At 37.8% G+C, this 21938-nt stretch overlaps 1 protein-coding gene across 1 annotated transcript in view; it reads right to left on the bottom strand.

The window, feature by feature from the left end:
• The window catches only part of LOC126268186 (probable 2-oxoglutarate dehydrogenase E1 component DHKTD1 homolog, mitochondrial), a 328733-nt gene that overhangs the window by 133485 nt on the left and 173310 nt on the right, over positions 1 to 21938 (bottom strand). Inside the window, exon 10 of the mRNA XM_049973793.1 lies at positions 720 to 855. Coding sequence (XP_049829750.1) covers positions 720 to 855 — 136 coding nt within the window. The remainder of the gene's footprint in view (positions 1 to 719; positions 856 to 21938) is intronic.

The raw sequence follows: 21938 nt of genomic DNA, 5'->3' as shown, positions 1-21938 counted from the left end.
CTTAAGTTGTGTTATCCATTTTTTTGGTGTGTCTCCTGTACACTAATCATATGATTAGAAATTGTATGTTATGAGACGAATAAAACACTATTCACTATAGGAATGAGTTCATTTCTTGAGTTATCTCTTAATTTGTTACTCATGTGGATGCTCTTCTCTCACGTGTTACTCGACTGTGAAACATTGTACAATTTTGCATTTCCATATACCCTTAAAATTTTTTTCACTTCTGATATAGCAATATGTTAATTTTAAAAGCAGAGATATATTTTTCTAATCTAACTTATTTTATGTGCAAGACTGCTTGCACTCCAAATTGCCAGCTTTAATGTTTCAGAAATTCTAACTGCATTCCTTTTCTTATAACACCTCCTTGGAGCAAACTTCATATTTGAATTGGCCTTACTGGGCTTACTCTACACACCACCCATAACACAGACAGAGGACTTATTAATTACTTAAAAGCTCCACAATAATAAATGTTGGACATTCTGAAATGAGTCTCCTTTCAGAAAGAGAGAAAGAGTGGATAGAGCTGAAGTCTAAAGGCAGTCAGTTTAAGCATACAAAGCAATAATGAAACACCATGTAAACACAGGATGGATACTTTAATCTTGACTTCAAAATAAGTGCCCCATAAAACATCAGATTTATCAATAAGTAAAAATTATTAAATGACAATAAAATAGTAATTTTATATTCCTTTGCAAAAATCTTACCTCAGGTTTATACATGTCTGTGGTTTTTAAAATATTATTTAGCCATTCTGTATGTTTTCCTGTTATCTCTTTAGCTTCTTCAGTAGAAAGTATTCCTTCATTTGCTAGAGATTCGGCATACAAATCTGGAACAGATCTGTTTGAGAAATAAAGGTTACTGAAGATTATTGAATTACATTTAACTCAAAGATCATATTGATAATTAAGGTAAAATGTGATATTCATTCTATCCTTCATTCAGTTATATTCATACTTCATAAATCCCATTATGAAACAGAGCTTTCAGAGATATGGAAAGAGTCAATTTATACTTAAAGAGGAAGAGAAAGGCAAAATATGGCTGTTGAAGGACCTGGAGAAGATGAAGCAAGGATAATAGCTAAATTACCTACAACTGAAAAGAGAAGCGTAGAAGAAGAATGGACAATATTCAAATAGACACTAATGAAGGAAGCCTAGGATATGTTTGGAAGAACAAGTACCTCACCAAGAGAGCAGGAAACACTCTGGTGGAATGACCAAGTTAAAAAAGGAACTTATATCACAAAACAGAAAATAACTGATATCCAAAATAAAGAAATTGAACATCTATCACAGGAATACTGGAACAAAAAGCTAGCCTTGAAACACCTGATACAGGAAGAAAAGCAAAAGTGCTGAAATGACTTCATTACAAAGATAGAAGATTGCCAAGGAAACAGGAAGCTCCTACATAAATAATAAAAGAAGTGAATATGTAAATATCCTTGCACTGGAAACAGAGAATTGAAGCTTAATGGGAACAGAAGAAGGCATCAGAGATTAAATGAAGAGACATTTTGATATGTTGCTAAATGTAGGCAGCAACTACACCACCACAACTGAAGTTGGAGTGAATGACATACAAAATGAGAAACACTGACTAACCTGGCTTGGAGCTAAAACTGCACTAAAGAATGTACAAAGAGACAAGCCTCCCCCTTATGATGGTCTGAGCTCAAATACAATAAATGCATTTGAAATAGCAGGCTTAAATTGGCTATATAGACTGCTATCAAAAACCTGGCAAGAGAACAGAATCCCAGCAGTCTGAAGAAAATGAGTCATTATATCATTGTTCAGGAAGGGTAACTGAAGGAAATACAGAAACTACAAGGGCATCGGACTACTGTCACATACCCTAATGCTCTGGAAAAATAATAAAAATGAAACGTCAGAAGATTGCAGAACCTATACTAGACGAGGAGCAACTTAGCTTCAAGAAGAATTACAGTACTATGGACCTCATTTTTGCAGTAAGAAAGTTGACAGAAAATTACTGGGAACATGTAAAGAATATTTTGATTGCATTTTTGAACATTGTAAAAGCCTATACTAGTGTTCTCAAAACAAAATCTGGGAATGGCTGGAAGGTCTCAAGGTTCCAAAGTATTTAAATGAAAAATTAAATTGCTACAGTTGTGTGCAGATAGGTAGTAAGTGGTTTGAGATTAAGAGAGGTGTCCAACAAGGAAGTTCCCTCTCATCACTCTTGTTCATAATAGTAGTGGCCTATAGTATAAAATCTACCAAGGAAATGGACAATGAACCCCATGCTCTATTAGATGCTGACAATGTTCAGTTATGGGGGAAAACGGTAGCAGAAGTGCAGACAAAGCTGACAGACTGGAACAGCATTAAAAAAAATTATACTGAAGATAAGAAACACCAAGACCACTGAAATGACAATCAGCAGGGAAGGAACAAGCCTGAATTTATAGTAAGAACGAACAAAATTAGAATCAGTTTCCCATTTCAAATACTCCAGAAACACAACTTCCAAAGACAATATTATTAACCAAGAAACACTAAGCATCCAGTTTTACAATCATGTCAGAAACCTTCTATAGGACCAGAAAGTAGAGGAAGGTGGAGTAAAGTGGTAAGCACAGTAAAAGTGGCCATTGCATATTTTTTGCCCTAAATAGTGCTGCTGGCTACTGAGAAGTGGTCAAACTAGTTCTAATATGCACCACCACAGTTGTCACCACGGTTTTGAAACAGGAGGTTTGTTCCGTCATATTTTAGTAAAAACTTTTTTGATTTCCAGTCATCTGATGTACTATAAGTAAATTATACAGGTCTTATTACTTCACTTATATTTACAGTAATACTTTTTTACCATATCAGTGTTTCAACAAAGTCTTTTGGACTATAAATGTAGTTCCTTATTGTTTGTTTCTGTTTGATAGTTTCATCTGGGATCCACTAATGCCGGCTAAAGGTCCGATCAGGAAAAGTGGCCACATTACTTGTCAGGAAATGTAGCCAAGTTGTTTACCCTGGTAAGGGTTAATGAATTCCAGATCTCATTCATAATACTTCAGGACAGATTTACTTACAATCCCTTCTATATAAAAGCTATCACCTGTCATTCTATCTCCTGAATTAATTTATATTATTTTAAACCATCTCTGTTCTACTATATGTGGGCTGACACAAAATGATATTGTTTCAGATACTAGGACATCAAGATGCCTTGAAAGTATGTGCAAAAATCAGAATAACAAATGTGGGATCCTATTGCTCTGGAACTAACCACATTAACCTCCTAGGTTGGGAAAAAATTGCCACTTCACAAACTCTCACAAAAATGCATATAGCTCCTACATATTTCTTTTGGTTTCACTTATAAATACTTGGTGTGATACTTTCTAATATGTATATTCAAAAAGGGTAAGTGGTAAGCTTCTATCAATAACTGTTGTTTAGTGAAAATTCAATTTCCCTTGGAGCTGCCACGTTACTCCACCTTCCCCCACCACAACAAACAAAAACAACGCTGTACCACATGTATTTTGTGGCAATTCTCACCTATGATTTAGAGACATGTGATACATGTACCCTCCTGAAAAAAGACTACAGCAGAATTCAAGTGATAAAGATGGTTTTCATAATCTCTATGACTGAAACTACTCAAAAGACAAGGTCAAAAATGAGGTGAACAGGAATGAACCAACCAGAAAATATTTTGAAAGAAATATCCAAAGCAAGAGACCACACAGGAGACCCATAAAATGGTGGATAGCTGTACTGAAATCAGACGTGGAGGAGAGAGGATTCCAGTGGGACGATGTCCTGGAATAGAAGATCTATGAAGACAGGAGGAGATGGTGAGCATTTGCCTCATAAATCACACCCAGGAAACTATAGTTAGGGAATGACAATAACAATGATGTTGATGATGATGATGCAGGCTACTTCTGTAAAGTATGCTGGCAAAAAGTATGACTATCCCTAACTTCCGTTGTCCTGTCATCCTCAGTTGTATGTAATATTATGTTAATAATCATCACTTTGAGTACATCTAATTACAACTGAACAAAATGAATTTTTCATGTCATGCACAGTTCATCTTTATGATTTGAAAGTCATGACACACACAGACTGATGATCATAAACATGCCTATCCATACTGAAGCAAATACCAATTCACACACACACACACACACACACACACACACACACACACACACACACACACACCACAGGTATCACAAAGTAAATGTATGTTCATTTCGTAGTTCTGTGTAAATGAAATTGCAAATGGAAAAGTCAAAAGAGCAGCTACAAAACCAGAACAAGGAGCATCTACAAAATTTGTAAGTAGAAATTTAAACTATTATTGCATCACAAGTAATCAGGAAGGGATAAAACTGTATATACTCTCAATGTACAATGTACAATATACAAAACAAAAATACTGTCAGTACAAATATGTATGTATTTCAAGCCAGTGACAATGCCTTTCAATAATAAAGACAAAACACCTATGGTACAAAAAAATTATTTCACTTAGTTATAATTAGACAAACCCAAAGCAATAATTAACATAAATTATGACTAGTCCTAGTATATTCATCTAGTAATTATGAGCATTACTTATAAATTACTTTTGAGCCTACATATTTACAATATGACATAGGATACATTGCTACTCACCACATAGAGGAAGCACTGAACAGCACATAGGAAGATTTTTACAAATGTTTGTAGGTTTTAGGAGAAAAGCAGCTTCTATTTTTTTCTGTTTTAAGGCAACTTTTTCTCCTCTTAAAATACTCAACTATTGTTTTTATGTAATATTCCAAATAAAGTATTTACACTGTGTCAAGTGCAATAGTCAATGACAAAGAAGTCAAACCTTATATTGTGTGTTATATCTTTTGGTTATCCTTGTTACCTTCTTTGTAATATAAAAATGTGTCTGTGTTGTTCTCTTTTGTTGGGAAGTAAATTGTGGAAAATAAAGGAGGATTCATTAATGTGCATAATGTGTACATTTGTCACCAACAGTTGTGACCCCAGTGTGATCCGTTGTGGAATTTCTTTTTATTCTGAGCCATAATTATGCTCTGGCATTATGATGATGCCACCCACCACCATCAAGACGAAAGACCAAGGATTGCCAGCAACTGGTTCTTCCCTGCAGTCTCCTAATGTTCATGAGTTACATATTGCCTCTTACAGCAACACCTTGAGATGTGGTAATGCAAACTACAAATGCTGTTTTTAATGACATCTTAAATTGGTTCTCCTCAAATGGTCTCTCACTCAATGCAGATAAAACTCATTATATGAGATTCCACACATCACAAAGTAATCCCGATGAAATTAACATAAAATGTAGAGATCAACCAATACAGAAAGTTGAAGATACAAAATTCCTAGGTGCTTACATAGACGGTAAATTTAATTGGTCAGTTCACATTCTTCATCTATGTAAAAAAACTTAGCTCGGCAACATTTGCGTTACGGGTAATTTCTTCAGTGGCTGAAGTTGACATTATTAAGGTTGCCTAGTTTGGCTACTTCCACTCATTGATGTCATATGCTATCATATTCTGGGGGAACCAACCACTTGCAAAAACAGTTTTCACCATCCAAAAAAAAGCAATCAGAATAATGTGCGGGGGCCATCAAAGACACTCTTGCAGGCACTTGTTTCGGAAGATAGGTATCCTAACAACGGCCTCACAGTATATTTTTTCCTTGCTGACCTTTGTGTGCAAAAATTATTCCATCTACCAAGACAACAGTAAATTCCATGGTTATAACACCAGAAACAAAAACAATCTACATTTCGAAATGAAACGTCACACTCTGGTACAAAAAGGAGTTTACTACTCCAGCATTAAGCTATTAAATGCTCTACCACTACATATCAAATGTGTTCATACAGAACTGCCAAAATTTAAACAATTTCTCAAAGATTACCTGACAGAGAAATCTTATTATACTGTGGATGAATATCTGAAAGAAAATGTATACCGTCACTAAACTTATTGTGTCTAGAAGCAGTTCAATTGATTTTATTGTGCGTATGGGAATTAGCACACTTTTTGTAACAACAGATTGGCTGTACATGTATTTACTCTTGTAGGACTAATATCTGATTTAACTTTGTGCTCTTATGTTTGATCTTTATTTGAAACTCCTTTTTCTGTTAAATGGTTGTTGTGTTATCTAGCTGACATTGTATCTGTTACTGTATTTATGGTATGTCATACTTAAACTATGTACAATTTGCCATTGAATTGCCCTTATATTTATTGTAAGTTTAAATTGAAACCTGTACAATTTGACACGTTCCATATCCTTGTGATTGGCTCACTAACTGGATCTACGGAACAATAAATAAATAAATAAATAAATAAACAAAGCTAACACCCTTTTGGCTTACAAGACCACAATTATGATTGGCATAACTGGACACTATTTTTCAACCGCACAACATTACTTCGGACATGGGCCAATGCACCGTAGTTATTTTGCAGCTGGATTTAAACGTTACTGAGCAAGTGGGGGTTATTCTGCCATGTTATTTTTTTGTGATGTCCAGAGAAACTCTTTTGCAGTGTTTTCTTATGTTCCAAGCATTTCATTTGCAAAAGACTGTGGCCAGTAATTTTGGTACCGGTGAATCCCCCCAGCTACTACACCTGCTTCATGCTTTGGCAGGTCCAGAACTCCTTTCAGGGCAGTCAAAGAAACTATTTTGGTTGTGTTGCCTCCTGCAGGCTGTTTGTGGAGTTGGGTCCATATTTCCTGAGCCGCCTGTGTAGGAACTGGCTTTAAAGGCAGATGCTGTGGCACTTGCATGCAATGAAGTGGTTAATTCATTTGTGAGGTTATGGATTGGTTCAAATGGCTCTGAGCACTATGGGACTTAACATCTATGGTCATCAGTCCCCTAGAACTTAGAACTACTTAAACCTAACTAACCTAAGGACAACACACAACACCCAGCCATCACGAGGCAGAGAAAATCCCTGACCCCGCCGGGAATCGAACCCGGGAACCCAGGCGCGGGAAGCGAGAATGCTACTGCATGACCACGGGATGCGGGCTGAGGTTATAGACCCTGGTCCTGAACCACACATACACAGCATGCTAAATTATGTTTTGTGTATTGCATTTTCAGTCGAGCAACCGCCAGAGCCACCTGTGGAGCAAATCATTACTAAACTAGCAAGACTAAACACCAAGCTGGCAGATGGCAGCCTAAAGAGCACATGGTGCACTGATAAGTGGTTACTATGCAAATCTGAACAGTGTTGGTTTCACAGACATTTATAGTGCAATGCTATATGATGTTCACAAAAACACATGTTACCAAATGACAACAACAGATGTGTACAAGCACATATGTCCATTCTGCAATCAGTAAACACCTATCTTAAATGCAGTTTCTGCTAGGTATGAAGCTTTGTGATTATTTGTCTTGGATAAGATGTCAGGTATGGAATTTTTGGCCAACACAGGTTTGGAGATAAGAGTTGTTACACTGGATGTGAAGAACAAGCCTCAGTTTGATGGCATCCCTACACTAACAACTGCAAATCAATCTTCAATTCAGACACATGGCTAAAGGCCTATTATATTGAAACTGCAGCATGGTGTCTCTTCTTCATGGCATTTCTTAGTGGCTGACATGTCTGGCCACATATTGGATGACTGGTGTTGATTTTCCTAATTTTTATTTAAATTATTATCTACAGACCTCCATAATCATCTTATTGTGCAGTCTCTGGCTGCAGCCATTCTGCCAGACAGGAAGGCATGAAGATTTTCACGTCTTCTGTGTCTCCCAAGTTGTGACAACTTCTGCCCAATCCATGCATGGCTCATTGCACAGTGCACACACATGCATCATGCAAGAAGACTGCATTAATCTTTCGCATCACTATACAGGGAGGGCTTAACTTCAACAACAAAGCGCTTCATTACAGCAGGAAGCTGCTCATCTCAACGATCTTTTCCTCAAACAAGAAGAATCTGTAAGAGACCTAACTTACAGCAATGACATATTCAAGCAGCAAATTGCCAACCTGGAGAAGGTTCTGTATGAGGCTCAGGCAGAATTATGAGGTTTAATGATGGTGCCCATTGACACTGCCCAATCAGCCAATGACATTGCGCAGCAGTTGCTTCAAAAATGCCCTGCAATTATGGATCCAATATTGGCATTAAGCCAGCAGCAACATTCCACCATCTATCACATTCACACAACACTGGGATAGCCTGTCATTTTACACCCATGCCTTATACCTCCGGAGAAGTTAAGGGTGGCTAAAGCCACTTCCAAAACAATACTAATAGACAGAGAAGTGTCTCTCTCTAACAGTGCGTGGACCACCCATTACAAATGGTCCTCAAAATGGATAAGTCTTGGCTAATTGTGCAGTGACTATAAGGGACTGAAATCCCACACTATGCCAGACCAGTAGCTGATACCAAATGTGTTGAATTTCATAAGCAGTTTAGAAGGTGCCTCTGTGTTCAGTGTCACAGACAGTGCAAAGTTTTTTGCATAAATTCCAACGGCAGAGACAGACAAGTGAAAAACCACTGCCTGGTGCCTTTTTGGTTATTTCAACACAACATCATGCCTTTCGGCCTTCGTAATGCCACTCAAACAAGGCAGCATTTTATGGACAAGACTCTTCATGGTCTAAGCCATGTTTTTGCTATGAGGATGATGTGGTGTTTTTTTTCTGGTGATATGAGTGACCATAGTTCCCAATTGAATGCCGTTTCTCTTGTCTCGATGCAAATGGTGCCAAAATTAACAAGGATATTGTGGGTATTTGGTAAGGAATAAGTTCAATTCTTGGGCTACCTTGTATTAAGAGACGGTATTTTTCCTCTTCCTCAGAGGGTCTCAGATAATTTGCAGATGCCCCTTCCCATCATATTCAAAGAGTTACACAGGCTTGTAGGTATGGTCAATTATTACCGGTGACACCTGCCGAAGTTTTCAGAAATTATAGAACCTATCAATGTCCTGCTAAAAGGGCAAACACACTTCCAGTGTCAAAAGTACCCTCAACAGGCCTGACCTAGAGGCCTTCAAGTCTGTAAAATTGTCTTTAGAGAAAGATGTCTTACTGGGCCACCCTGTTTTTGGTGCACAAATAGGTCTTTTTGTTGATTCCGGCCAGTCAGCTATGGGGGCAGTACTCCAGCAATTGGTATCAGGAGCGTGGCAGCCACTGGCTTTCTTTTCAAAAGGTCTGTCCAAACAGCAAAACAACTGGAGTGCATTTGACAGAGGGCTCATTGCTATATATCTCTCTACCAAACATTTTTGACAGTACGTAGAAGGTGTGGAATTCAAAATTTACACAGACCAAAAACCTTTAACTTCAGTTTTTTAATGAGTCTCTGAACTGAAATCCCATTTTCAAATCTGTCATGGACTGCTCATCGTGCAGTTCTGGATCTTTTACATGTATCGTTTGGACTGCTATTGCAAAAGATCAAGATCCTAATGCATTTTTACAACAGTGTCAACTTGATCCTGTATCCACTAGTCTGAAACCTGAACGTGCTCAGTGCAGGATTCCCAATCCTGCCTATGGTGTGACATTTCTCAGGCTGTTTTGTGTCTGTTTATTCCATTACATTGATGGTGCACCATCTTTGACGTTTTGCACACCGCCATATACTGGTATCAACATTCCTGCTAAGTCTGTGGTCGACAAAGTGGTGCAGCCAGTAATGCAAAAAGATTGCCTGTGCTGGGCACATAATTGCATATCATGTCATAAAAACAAAATTGGTTGCCACACAACATCTCCATGGTCTCATTGTCCACCCATGCAGTCCCCAACAATCAGCATTTCTTCCTCATCCAGTCCAGTAAGTCTCCTCCGACTCAGGGTTCTGGGTGACTTTTCTGAACGTTATCCATTTTCCTAAACCTCTCCAGTTCCTTTGCCTTCACCCCTATTCCTTCCATTGCAACACTTCTGCTGGAAGAAGGAGCCACTGGTTCCAAATGTTTGCATTAGTAAAACCTTTTTTATTTGTGTTTTCTCCTGCCACTGCTTGGTCATTACAAACATGAGATATTTCAAAAACTTTCCAAAAACGATAAAGACCTAATAACAAATAATTGTTGTGGTTGGGTTTGAGCAGGTGAGCTGCACGCACATCTGCCAGCAGTGCTAACCACTGCACCACACTGTTTGCACCACAGATAGTGGCAATATAAACATTACTGATTTGCAGAATTTGCATTCATGAGTTCAAATATTATAATAAATTGTACAAGCAAAATCTAATGGAGTATTATTTTACTTTGTTTTCAAATATCTGAGAATTTTCAATTTCCTGGTTAATATCTGTTGATAACTTTTTATAGACTTTTCCACCAGAGCAAAAAGCTCTGCTCTGAACTCTACATACAGATGCATAGTCTATTTATAAATTGTCATGTTGATTAATTTCTGCCAGTTATTCATTAATTTCCTGAACAATATTTCAACTGTGAGACTTTCAGTCTTCTTCAGGTCAATCGACATGACAACGCCTTGCCGGGAAAGCCTGAAGAACTTCATTATATTTATAAATTATTTATGTATCTACTTTTGTGGTTTTAAAGTACACAGTTCATCCTAAATTCACTCTTGTCACTAACCACAAAATTATTGAGGAGCACATGTATTGGTCAAGACTTGAAAACATGAAGTTATGACCCTCCAGTTAGTTACTGGCTGATAGGAAGCAAGTCAAGTAATGGGGCTGCCATTTTATAACTTCTGGACCAGCTTTGGAGGTTATTTCAGGCAACATTAACATAGGTAACTTATGCTGTTGGTAGCCATCTCTAACCTGAGGGGCAGACACTGCCCCTATATCTGGTATATATAGTTCCTCCTCTTTATCCACCATTTCAATGTATGGTCTTCTCCTGCCTTCTAAACCACTGACTATATTCACATCATCAAACATAAATTTACAGACACTAACAACTCATCATGGGTGAGGAGTAAAATGGCTCTGCTAGTTTTCATTGAAAATGCTATTAGAAAAACACAGAAAATTCGATATAGAAACACTTGGTTTTATTAACTTCAGAAAAGCTTTTGACAAAACAGAAGTCAGTTATTGCAGATTCTAGCAGATGATTATGTTTCTTAGTAACTTATCAACAATATATAAAAAATTTACAGAACAAATTTAATGTGCATTAAGAAAGAATACCAGTTATCAGAATGAGGCAGTATACATGCAGCAGTACAAGAGTGACGCTTACTTTCACTACTCTGGTTTATTATTTATATGAATAAAATCATCCACAAATGCCGCACTGCTTCATTCAAATCAACAGAATCACAAAACCAGGTGCTCTACTAGTTTCAGATGATTTACCTCTTGTAGCATCTTCAGAGGATGACCTGCAGTGTTCTGTGCACAATTTACAACGTATATCTGAGAAATAAAGCATGGACATCAACACAAAAAAAGAAGAGCTACAGCCTTCTTTGGAAAATAACGAGTACGAGACAAGACCTGTTTGAGAAATAAAATTGTAGAAAGGGTGAATACATTCACATAAATTTACAATAAACTACCCTTTCTGGAAGAAACAGACCTAGCTGAAAAAGTCGCCAGGTATACAAAAACAATGGGTATCATTAATAATGTAATGAAACCTTCCCTAGTCCAGCAGCACACCAGAATACATCTTTGTAAGACCTTAAAAAGACTTGTGATGTGGTAGTGAAGCCTGGACAACATAGGCAAAAGATGCAAGAACAGTAATATCATGATAAATGAAATTCTTGAGGTAATTAGCTTGTTACACCAAAGAGAGCACAAAAAGAATGAAGATATGTTGAAGGAACTTAAAATGAAGCCCATGACACATTACATCCAGAAATAAAAAAACAACAGGAGAAAATGTCTACAATGAATGAGCTCAAAGGGAATCCCAGAATCAATGCGACAATGCCACTCCAGTAGTGGAAGATCGCTATCTCAGCCCATGAAAACATGACAGGAAAACTTCTCAACTAGACTGTAACAAACCAAGAGGCCTAATACTGGGAAGGAAGAAGAAGAAGATGATGATGATGACATTTATTGGCACACATTTGTAAAAATCCTAGCTTCCTGAAGAGGTTTCTGCAAGATGTTCAGTTAAGGACTTTACATAAACTTCACTGCACATTTTGACAATATTATGTAAAGGATGGACTGCTAATTTCCATATAGAGGAGATGTTGAGCCACAGATATGCACAGAAAAAAGACTGGTATACATTTAAGCTTTCAGTTGACAGGCATTCATCTAAAGTACAAAACACACACACAAACACTCGCACAAGCACAACTCATACACACATGACCACTTTTTCTGGCCACTGAGGCCAGAATGTCAACATCTGTGCCTAACAAGAGAAACCTCTCAGCTTCACTTAGCAGCCCTACCCTGTCCCTGTGGTGTCCCTGCATGCTCCTACAAGCAGCACTACTCCCTTCCCCACCCCTATGCTGCTATCATTCCACTCCCCTCCCCCCCCCCCCCCCCCCTTTACATCTATAATCAGCAAACCATCATGAGAACCATGACAGAGGGTTTTTCCCATTGTTTCTTACCGTTCCATTCATTTACAGAGGGGAGCAAGAGCTATTGTTTGAATGCCTCTATGCATGCAGTAATTGTTCCAATCTTATCCTCACGATCCCTGTGTGAGGGATAATGTAGGGTACTGTAGTATATTCCTGGAGTTAAAGGACTTCTTAGTAAATAAATGTTGATATTTACTCAGTGAATTCTAAGTGACTTACCCTCTGTTGCAGCATGTAATATAATCAGAATATTAAGATGAATGTATGTAGCTCCCCTGTAAATAAGTGTTCTCTATATTAATCTACTCAACCTAAGTATAATGTTTGCAAAAGTCATCAGTTTGATGGCCTATGTACAAAAAATGTAAATAAATAAATAATCATTTAAAGCCAGTTCTTGAAATCTTGTTAATAGACTTTCTTGGAATGGGTTACATCTTTGAGTTCAGTTCCTTCAGTATCTCTGTGACACTCTTCCATGGATTAAACAAACCTGTGACAATTTGTGCTGCCCTCCTTTGTATATGTTCGATATCCCCGTTGATTCTATCTGGTATGGGTCCCACACATTTGAGCAATATTGTAGAACCAGTTGCATGAGTGATTTGTAAGCAATCTCCTTTGTAGACTGATTGCACTTCCCCAGTATTCTACTTATAACCTGAAGCCTACCACCTGCTTCACCCACAACGTAGCTTATGTGATCATTCCATTTCATATCCCTACAAAGTGCTACAGCCAGGTATTTATAAGAGTTGACTGAGTCCAACAGAGACTCATTGTTAATACAGTCATTCATTTTGTGAAGTCCACAATTTTACATTTCTGAACATTTAAAGCAAGTCGCAATCCTTGCACCAGTTTGAAATCTTATCAAGATGTAACTGAATATTTACACAGCTTCTTTAAGATAGTCTTTCATTACAGATAACTGCATCATCTGCAAAAATCCTGATGTTACTATTAATATTGTCTACAAGATCATTAATACATTATGAAGAGCAAGGGTTCCAACACACTTCCCTGGGGAACACCCAAAGTTACTTCTACATCCGACAGTGACTCTCCATCCAAGATAACATGCTGCATACTCCCTACCAAAAGGTCCTCAATCCAATCACAAATTTCACTTAATAACCTAAATGATGCAGGCAAAAAGGAACATAAATGTCTCAAAAATGAGATTGACAGGAAGTGCAAAATGGCTAAGCAGGGATGGCTAGAGGACAAATGTAAGGATGTAGAGGCGCATATCACTAGAGGAAAGATAAGATATTGTCTACAGAAAAATTAAAGAGATCTCTGGAGAAAAGGGAACCACTTGCATGAATATCAAGAGCTCAGATGGAAACCCATTTCTAAGCAAATAAGGGAAAGCAGGAAGGTGGAAGGAGTATATAGAGGGTCTATACAAGGGCAATGTTCTTGAGGACAATATTATAGAAATGGAAGAGAATGTAGATGATGATGAAATAGGAGATATGATACTGCGTGAAGTATTTGACGGAGCACTGAAAGACCTAAGTTGAAACAAGGCCCCAGGAATAGACAACATACCATTAGAACTACTGACAGCCTTGGGAGAGACAGGCCTAACAAAACTGTGCCACCTAGTGAGCAAGATGTATGAGACAGGCGAAATACCCTCAGACTTCAAGAAGAATATAATAATTCCAATCCCAAAGAAAGCAGGTGTCAGATGTGAAAATTACTGAAGTATCAGTTTAAAATGTCACAGCTGAAAAATACTAATACAAATTCTTTAAAGATGAATGGAAAAACTGGTAGTAGCCAATCTCGGGGAAGATCAGTTTGGATTCCGTAGAAATGTTGGAACACGTGAGGTAATACTGACCCTTTGACATGTCATAGAAGATAGGTTAAGGAAAGGCAAACCTACATTTCTAGCATTTGTAGACTTAGAGAAAGCTTTTGACAATGTTGTCTGGAATACTCTCTTTCAAATACAGGGAGCGAAAGGCTATTTGCAATTTGTACAAAAATCAGATGGCAGTTATAAGAGTGGAGGGGCATGAAAGGTAAGCAGTGGTTGGGAAGGGAGTGAGGCAGGGTTGTAGCCTATCCCTAATGTTATTGAATCTGTATATTGAGCAAGCAGTAAAGAAAACAAACAAAAATTCGGAGTAGGAATTATAGTCCATGGAGAAGAAATAAAAATGTTGAGGTTCGCCGATGACATTGTAATTCTGTCAGAGACAGCAAAGGACCTGGAAGAGGAGCTGAACGGAATGGATAGTGTCTTGAAAGGAGGATATAAGATTAACATCAACAAAAGCAAAACAAGGATAATGGAATGTAGTTGAATTAAGTCGGGTGATGCTGTGGGAATTACATTAGGAAATGAGATGCTTAAAGTAGTAAATGAGTTTTGCTATTTGGGGAGCAAAATAACTGATGATGGTCGAAGTAGAGAGGGTATAAAATGTAGACTGGCAATGACAAGAAAAGTGTTTCTGAAGAAGAGAAATTTGTTAACATTGAGTATAGATTTAAGTGTCAGGAAGTCATTTCTAAAATTATTTGCGTCGAGTGTAGCCATGTATGGAAGTGAAACGTGGATGGTAAATAGTTTATACAAGAAGAGAATAGGAGCTTTCGAAATGTGGTGCTACAGAAGAATGCTGAAGATTAGATGGGTAGATCACATAACTAATGAGGAGGTATTGAATAGAATTGGAGAGAAGAGAAATTTGTGACACAACTTGACAAGAAGAAGGGATTGGTTGGTAGGGCATATTCTGAGGCATCAAGGGATCACCAATTTAGTATTGGAGGGCAGCGTGGAGGGTAAAAAACACAGAGGGAGACCAAGAGATGAATACACTAAACAGATTGAGAAGGATGTAAGTTGCAGGATAGAGTAGCATGGAGAGCTGCATCAAACCAGTCTCTGGACTGAAGACCACAACAACAACAACAACATCAAATCCCACTTTGCACAATCAGTCTTTTCTGAAAGTATTTGTTCGGAATGTAGCAATGTATGGAAGTACAACATGGACGATAACTAGTTTGGACAAGAAGAGAATAGAAGCTTTTGAAATGTGGTGCTACAGAAGAATACTGAAGATTAGATGGGTAGATCACATAACTAATGAGGAGGTATTGAATAGGATTGGGGAGAAGAGGAGTTTGTGGCACAACTTGACTTGAAGAAGGGATCAGTTGGTAGGTCATATTCTGAGGCATCAAGGATCACCAATTGAGTATTGGAGGGCAGTGTGGAGGGTAAAAATCACAGAGGGAGACCAAGAGATGAATACACTTAACAGATTCAGAAGGATGTAGGTTGCAGCAGGTACTAGGAGATGAAGAAGCTTGCACATGATAGGGTAGCATGGAGAGCTGCATCAAACCAGTCTCTGGACTGAAGACCACAACAACAACCCTGTATGATCACACTTTTGATAATAAGTGTAGTTGTTGCACTGCATCAAATTTTTTTTGGCAGTCTTTGCACCACTTCAAAATCTTATCAGGAGCTGACTCAATATTTATCCAGATTCTTTCAGACAGTACTTCATTATAGATACTTGCATTGTCTGCAAAAAGCCTAATGTTATTAATCAGCTATCTGACTAGCATCACCCCTGGTAGCTGAGTGGTCAGTGTGATGGAATGTCTCACCTAACAGCCTGGGTTCAATTCCCAGCTGGGTCAGAGATTTTCTCTGCTCAGGGACTGGGTGTTGTGTTGTCCTTATCATCATCACTTCATCCCTATCGACACACAAGTCGTCAAAGTGGCGTCAACTCGAAAGACTTGCACCAGTGACTGGTCTACCTGACAGGAGACCCTAGCCACATGGCATTTACATTTTACATCTGACTGGCAGTCTCCCTGACTGGCAGTCTACCTGACTGCCTTGATCCAAAGCTTTCAGTACATCATAAGAGAAAAGTGTGAGTGGGTTTCACATGATCAATGTTTTCAGAATCCACGCCAGTTGGCACTGAAGATCGTTCTGTTCAAGATATCTTATTATGTTTGAACTCAGCATATTTTCTAAGATTTTACAACAAATCAATGCCAAGGATACTGGATGGCAGTTTTGTGGGTCACTCTAGTACTCTTCTTCTAGGAAGTGTGACCTGAGCTTTTTTCCAAAAACTGGGCATGATTTTTTGCTTGAGGGATATATGATGGATTATAGTTAGAAGAAAGGCTATCTCAGTCGCAAATTCAGTATAGAATCTGAGAGGAAAATCCTGCTGGGCTATGGAACTTTGTTTGATTTTAATGATTTCAGCTGTTTCTCAACACCAGTGACACTAATACTTATTTCATTCATATTTTCAGCAGTACAAGGATTAAACTGGGGCAATTCTCCTGGGTTTTCCTTTGCGAAGGAACATCTGAAAACAGATTTAAGCATTTCAGATATTGCGCTGCTATCCACAGTTTCAGTTCTTGTCTCATTTACAAGAGACTGGACACTAACCTTGGTGCCACTAATAGTCTTTACATATTGTTATAGCATAAAGTCAGTGCTGGCATGTCAATCGAGAATGACAGAGAAGAGACGGTTGTGAAAAGAGATCAGTCAATCACACACTGACCAACACACCTCCAGGATGACAACACAACAGCTGCAGCTCCTAGGTGAAGAGGACATAAGTGCCACGCCTGACTGGTGCAGCCCACTTCGAGAGCTTCTTCAATGTTAGCCACTTCATTAGCCGACACATCGTAGCCCCTATCATTAGTATTCTCTATGTAGCACAGACTTGTGTTTGTCTGTTCTACCCTTTGCTTGTGACACATCTATCAAAGTTAAGTATTGTTTTTGTCTAGTTGTAATAAATCTCATTAATATGAATTGTTTGATTGATTGTGTAGCAAACTGAGTGTGCAGGATTCCTGGACACAATAATAACCAGAATTTCTTTGGGTACTGTGAAAGGTCATTTGACAATATTCTGCTATGATAATCATTGGAGGCATCACACATTGCCTCCCATGGATTACTTCTCCCCTCTCCTGGTTTGAGCTTCCACAGATGACAGTCACGTGTGCATGAGGTGTGCTTGCTTATATGAAATGTGTGCATATGTGTGTGTGTGTGTGTGTGTGTGTGTGTGTGTGTGTGTGTGTGTTCTCTTTCTTTTTCTGATGAAGGCTTTGGCCAAAAGCTAATGCATGAGTGTCTTTTAATTGTGCCTATGTGCAACTTAACATGTCATGTTTATCATGAGTAGCAGTCTAGCTTTTTCTTTCATTGTTGATAAACAACCAACATTATAATGCAATTTCTACCTGTAGATGAAGAAATACCTACCAGGTATTTTTACCTTCGGTGTATATAGTTACATAATTTGATAACAGTCTGTTTATATTCTCATGAGATAATAAAGAAAAGGAAGGTTTCTGGTGAACTTTAATTGCAACCATGTTGGCAACACATAGATATCTATAAGCAACTCTCTGAGAAGCAGTTTAACTGTGGATAACACTGGAATTATTTCAGCAATGACCATGTCTTGTGTAAGAAACCGAAAAGCAATTCAAATTATTACAGAATACAAACAGATACATAACCTGACAAACAATCTAGCTTCAAAAGCTATATTTGTAAAAAAAGTCATGTTTTGTTATTTTATATCTCAATAGAGAGCTCAGAGGACAGAGTACATGTAATGCACTTTAAACCATGCCAAAACTCTTGTGTTGGGCTACAATCAAAGTATTATACATAAAATGTTTTTCAAGTTGAAATTCTAATATATACTGATATTCTCATATATACTGATACTAGCATCCTATTTGGATTTTTGTAACACTGAACTAACATATAAAACCTGAAAAATTGCTTTCAGAGGGAATTAAACAATAAAGTGCAATGTAGTCTTTTTGAGTATCAAAATAATTGCCAAAATCCATTTCCTTGTATTGTTAAAAAGCAAGAACACATAATTATATTTTTGTTGTTAATGCACTTTATGTAGAATGAAAAACATTATATGAAAATTACATTGGTTTTAGCTTTAACATAAATCTGTGCCATGTTTAGCACTAAAAGTCAGAAAAGACAAAGCTGATATGATGGGCTAGGATGCATAGGTGATGTGTAAATGTTTCTCGTACATGGACAACATTAGCACTTACGTTGCAACTTCCATAACTGTGAGAAATTTGTGAAGCAACAAACTTGAACAAATGATAAAGACTATTGAAACAAATGAATGAATTTTTATTTATGGCAGATTGCTTTCATTATACCACTTCCTGGAGTGCCGAGACTGTGAGTCTGAAGATAGTGATTATGCAATTTGACTACACTGAGAACATTGAGAATTAAGGTAACTACTGGAACTGCCCATTTTCTTGTGAAATATTGGAGTTGGTAGTGCTGAACTCAGGTCAGGCATGATCATACACACTGATTCCAGCTGAGAATTCGATTATGTGGTCACAATATCCAAGCATGTAGTGTACTTAATATTAATTTGACATTTGTTGCATACTGTCTACATGGTGTTGCAGTTTTTATGGCCAGCTGTGTATCATTAGAGATCACTTACTTGTCTGCATCTTACTGAATGGGTGTTACTACTGTAAGCAAAAGGCTTCAGAAAATACACATTCACTCATCATCTGGCTACAAATGAAACTTATGAGAGAAGCTGACAAGTCAGCATAAGATTTTAATACTTTGTCTGAAATACCATCATAGACACAAGAGTTACTTCTTTTCAGTGACATAAAGATCTCTAACAGATGATTTGACAATATATACAACTGGATATATGAAATACCTACTCACCATGTGGTGGGAGGAGAAATTCCTGAGTTGGAGTTATGGGCAACTTTTCTGTAACTCTCCCCATCCCTCACACACTCACATAAATGCAAATCACACACAAATAACCACAGTCTCTGGCTGCTGAGGCAGTTTGGCCTCAGCAGCCACAGACTGTGGTCATGTGTGTGTTAAGTTGCATTTACGCGCATACGTGTGTGTGTGTGTGTGTGTGTGTGTGTGTGTGTGTGTGTGTGTGTGTGTGTGAGTGAGTGTGTGCATGTGCGTGTGTGTGTATATACATTGTCTATTTCCAACAAAGGCTTTGTTGGCTGAAAGCTCACATTCTGACACTTTTTGTTGTATTATGGTATATTGATAATTTTTGCTTATGGACCGTCTGACAGCAACTGAATAAAACACAATTTTAGTGCCATACGCGTTTCGCCTTTATTTTCTGCAAGACATCATCAGTGGCAGGTTGCGTGGACAATTTCTTACATATTACGCTCCTGTTGCATTTTTGTTGTTGTTCTTCTTCTTATGAATGCCAATTTGCGGTTTTTTCCACATTCCACAGCACTATGCACTGAACGCTTGTTGTAATGTTGTAATGTTTTTGTTGTGCCTATCTGCAACTCATCATCTCCGCCATATGGTAAGCAATAACTATTCTTTTCATAAATTGTCACATTCCATCCTAGGTTTTCTACTGGTTTTACTTTTGATGGTCCATTTTTTGTCTTTGTGTTTTCAGAATTCATTTAGTAGCCAATGATTTGAATTTGATAACATCTAGGGAGATGAGTCTTTTTTTATCTTACCAAGCTTATTCATTTCATTCCAAACAAGGCATCAAATTTTGAATTTTTTGTGCATAGTAGTTTCCCTTTTTAATGAAATGGTAAAGAATTTTGCTACTTTGCTTGCAGTGCCCATGTAATTATTGAAGGGAGTTAGCCCTCTGTATTAAATAAAGCTCTCTCTTTCTGGCAGAGGACACTTTGATCCCAGATATCATCCATTATTTGTACATTGTAATTTTTCTGTACACATTTTAAAGTTGAAATGGAAGTATTAGATAAATACAGCAGCCGAGTAGTAGAAGAGGAGGATCTGTGACGTTTTCAAGCAGCTGTTTTTCTTGTAAAACACCTAATGACTATAGTGATTACAAATGCTATAACTATTTAATCTGCAGTGATACAGTGATTAGAATTTCAGAAAATGCAAAAGAAAGTTTAAAATTTTAATTGTTTTGCAAGTGCAGTGAATCAGAAGTCAGCATGAAGCAATGCTGGATCCCTTGGGGGAACAAATATCTTGCTACATGTCTCATTTTTAAAGATGTGGCAGTCTTTCATGTCATATGCAATGTTAACTGACAGAACATTCAAATAGAAGGTACAGGAAATCCTTCATGTGAAACTGGAAGTTAGTATGCCCTGAAAGTTAATGTATTCTGTGCAATGTCAGCACAAAAACTGGATACTCATTTTTTTCTTCACTGAGCTAAGTCTTTCAACAAATATTTCCCTTGACATGCTTGAGCAATGGGTGATGCCACAGTTGATATGAAATCCACAGACTACCTTTTTTGGCAATATGAAGGGTCTGCACACTGAAGTATGGAGGATCCCATATTTTAAATCAGTATCTTCCAAACTGTTGGAGTGGTTGTACTGGATATGACAGTGCTGTGTTCTGCTCTTGTCTGCCTAGAGTTCTTTTAATGAGGTTATGCCATAGACCATTGTATGAGAACTCAAAATTTGTACACATTATTGATTCCACATAAGCTTCAGAATGTAGGGAGTGAAATGAGTTACCACCTAGACTCTGCCCATGTGACCATGGGGTGGCATGTAAAACACCTGTAAAGTATGTAATATATTGAACTTTTGCATTCTCAGTAATTCTGTTGGAGTGGTTGTACTGGATATGACAGTGCTGTGTTCTGCTCTTGTCTGCCTAGAGTTCTTTTAATGAGGTTATGCCATAGACCATTGTATGAGCCTACTTTACCAAAAACAATTTGAGAACTCAAAATTTGTACACATTATTGATTCCACATAAGCTTCAGAATGTAGGGAGTGAAATGAGTTACCACCTAGATGCTGCCCATGTGACCATGGGGTGGCATGTAAAACACCTGTAAAGTATGTAATATATTGAACTTTTGCATTCTTAGTAATTCTTATTTTCATTTTGCTAAATAGTTATAGCCATTTGTAACCACTATACTCACTTTAAATTTCCCTGTAAATAAACATAAAAAAGTAAAAATATGAAAAGGTAGTTGCTACTAACTGTATAGTGGAGATGCTGAACTGCAAATAGGCATAACAAAAAGACTGTGAGAAAATGAGCTTTCGTCCAACAAGGCCTTTGTCGAAAATAGACAGCACGCGCACACCCACCCACCCACCCACCCACCCATCCACCCACCTACACACACACACACACACACACACACACACACACACACACACACACAACTCACACACACACACATGACCGCAGTCTCTGGCAGCTGAAGCCAGACTGCCAGCAGCAATGCCTGATGGAAAAGCAACGGGA

The sequence above is a fragment of the Schistocerca gregaria genome, chromosome 4, assembly GCF_023897955.1.
Source record: "Schistocerca gregaria isolate iqSchGreg1 chromosome 4, iqSchGreg1.2, whole genome shotgun sequence".
Lineage (NCBI taxonomy): Eukaryota > Metazoa > Arthropoda > Insecta > Orthoptera > Acrididae > Schistocerca > Schistocerca gregaria.
This window is presented reverse-complemented; position numbering and strand designations above follow the sequence as displayed.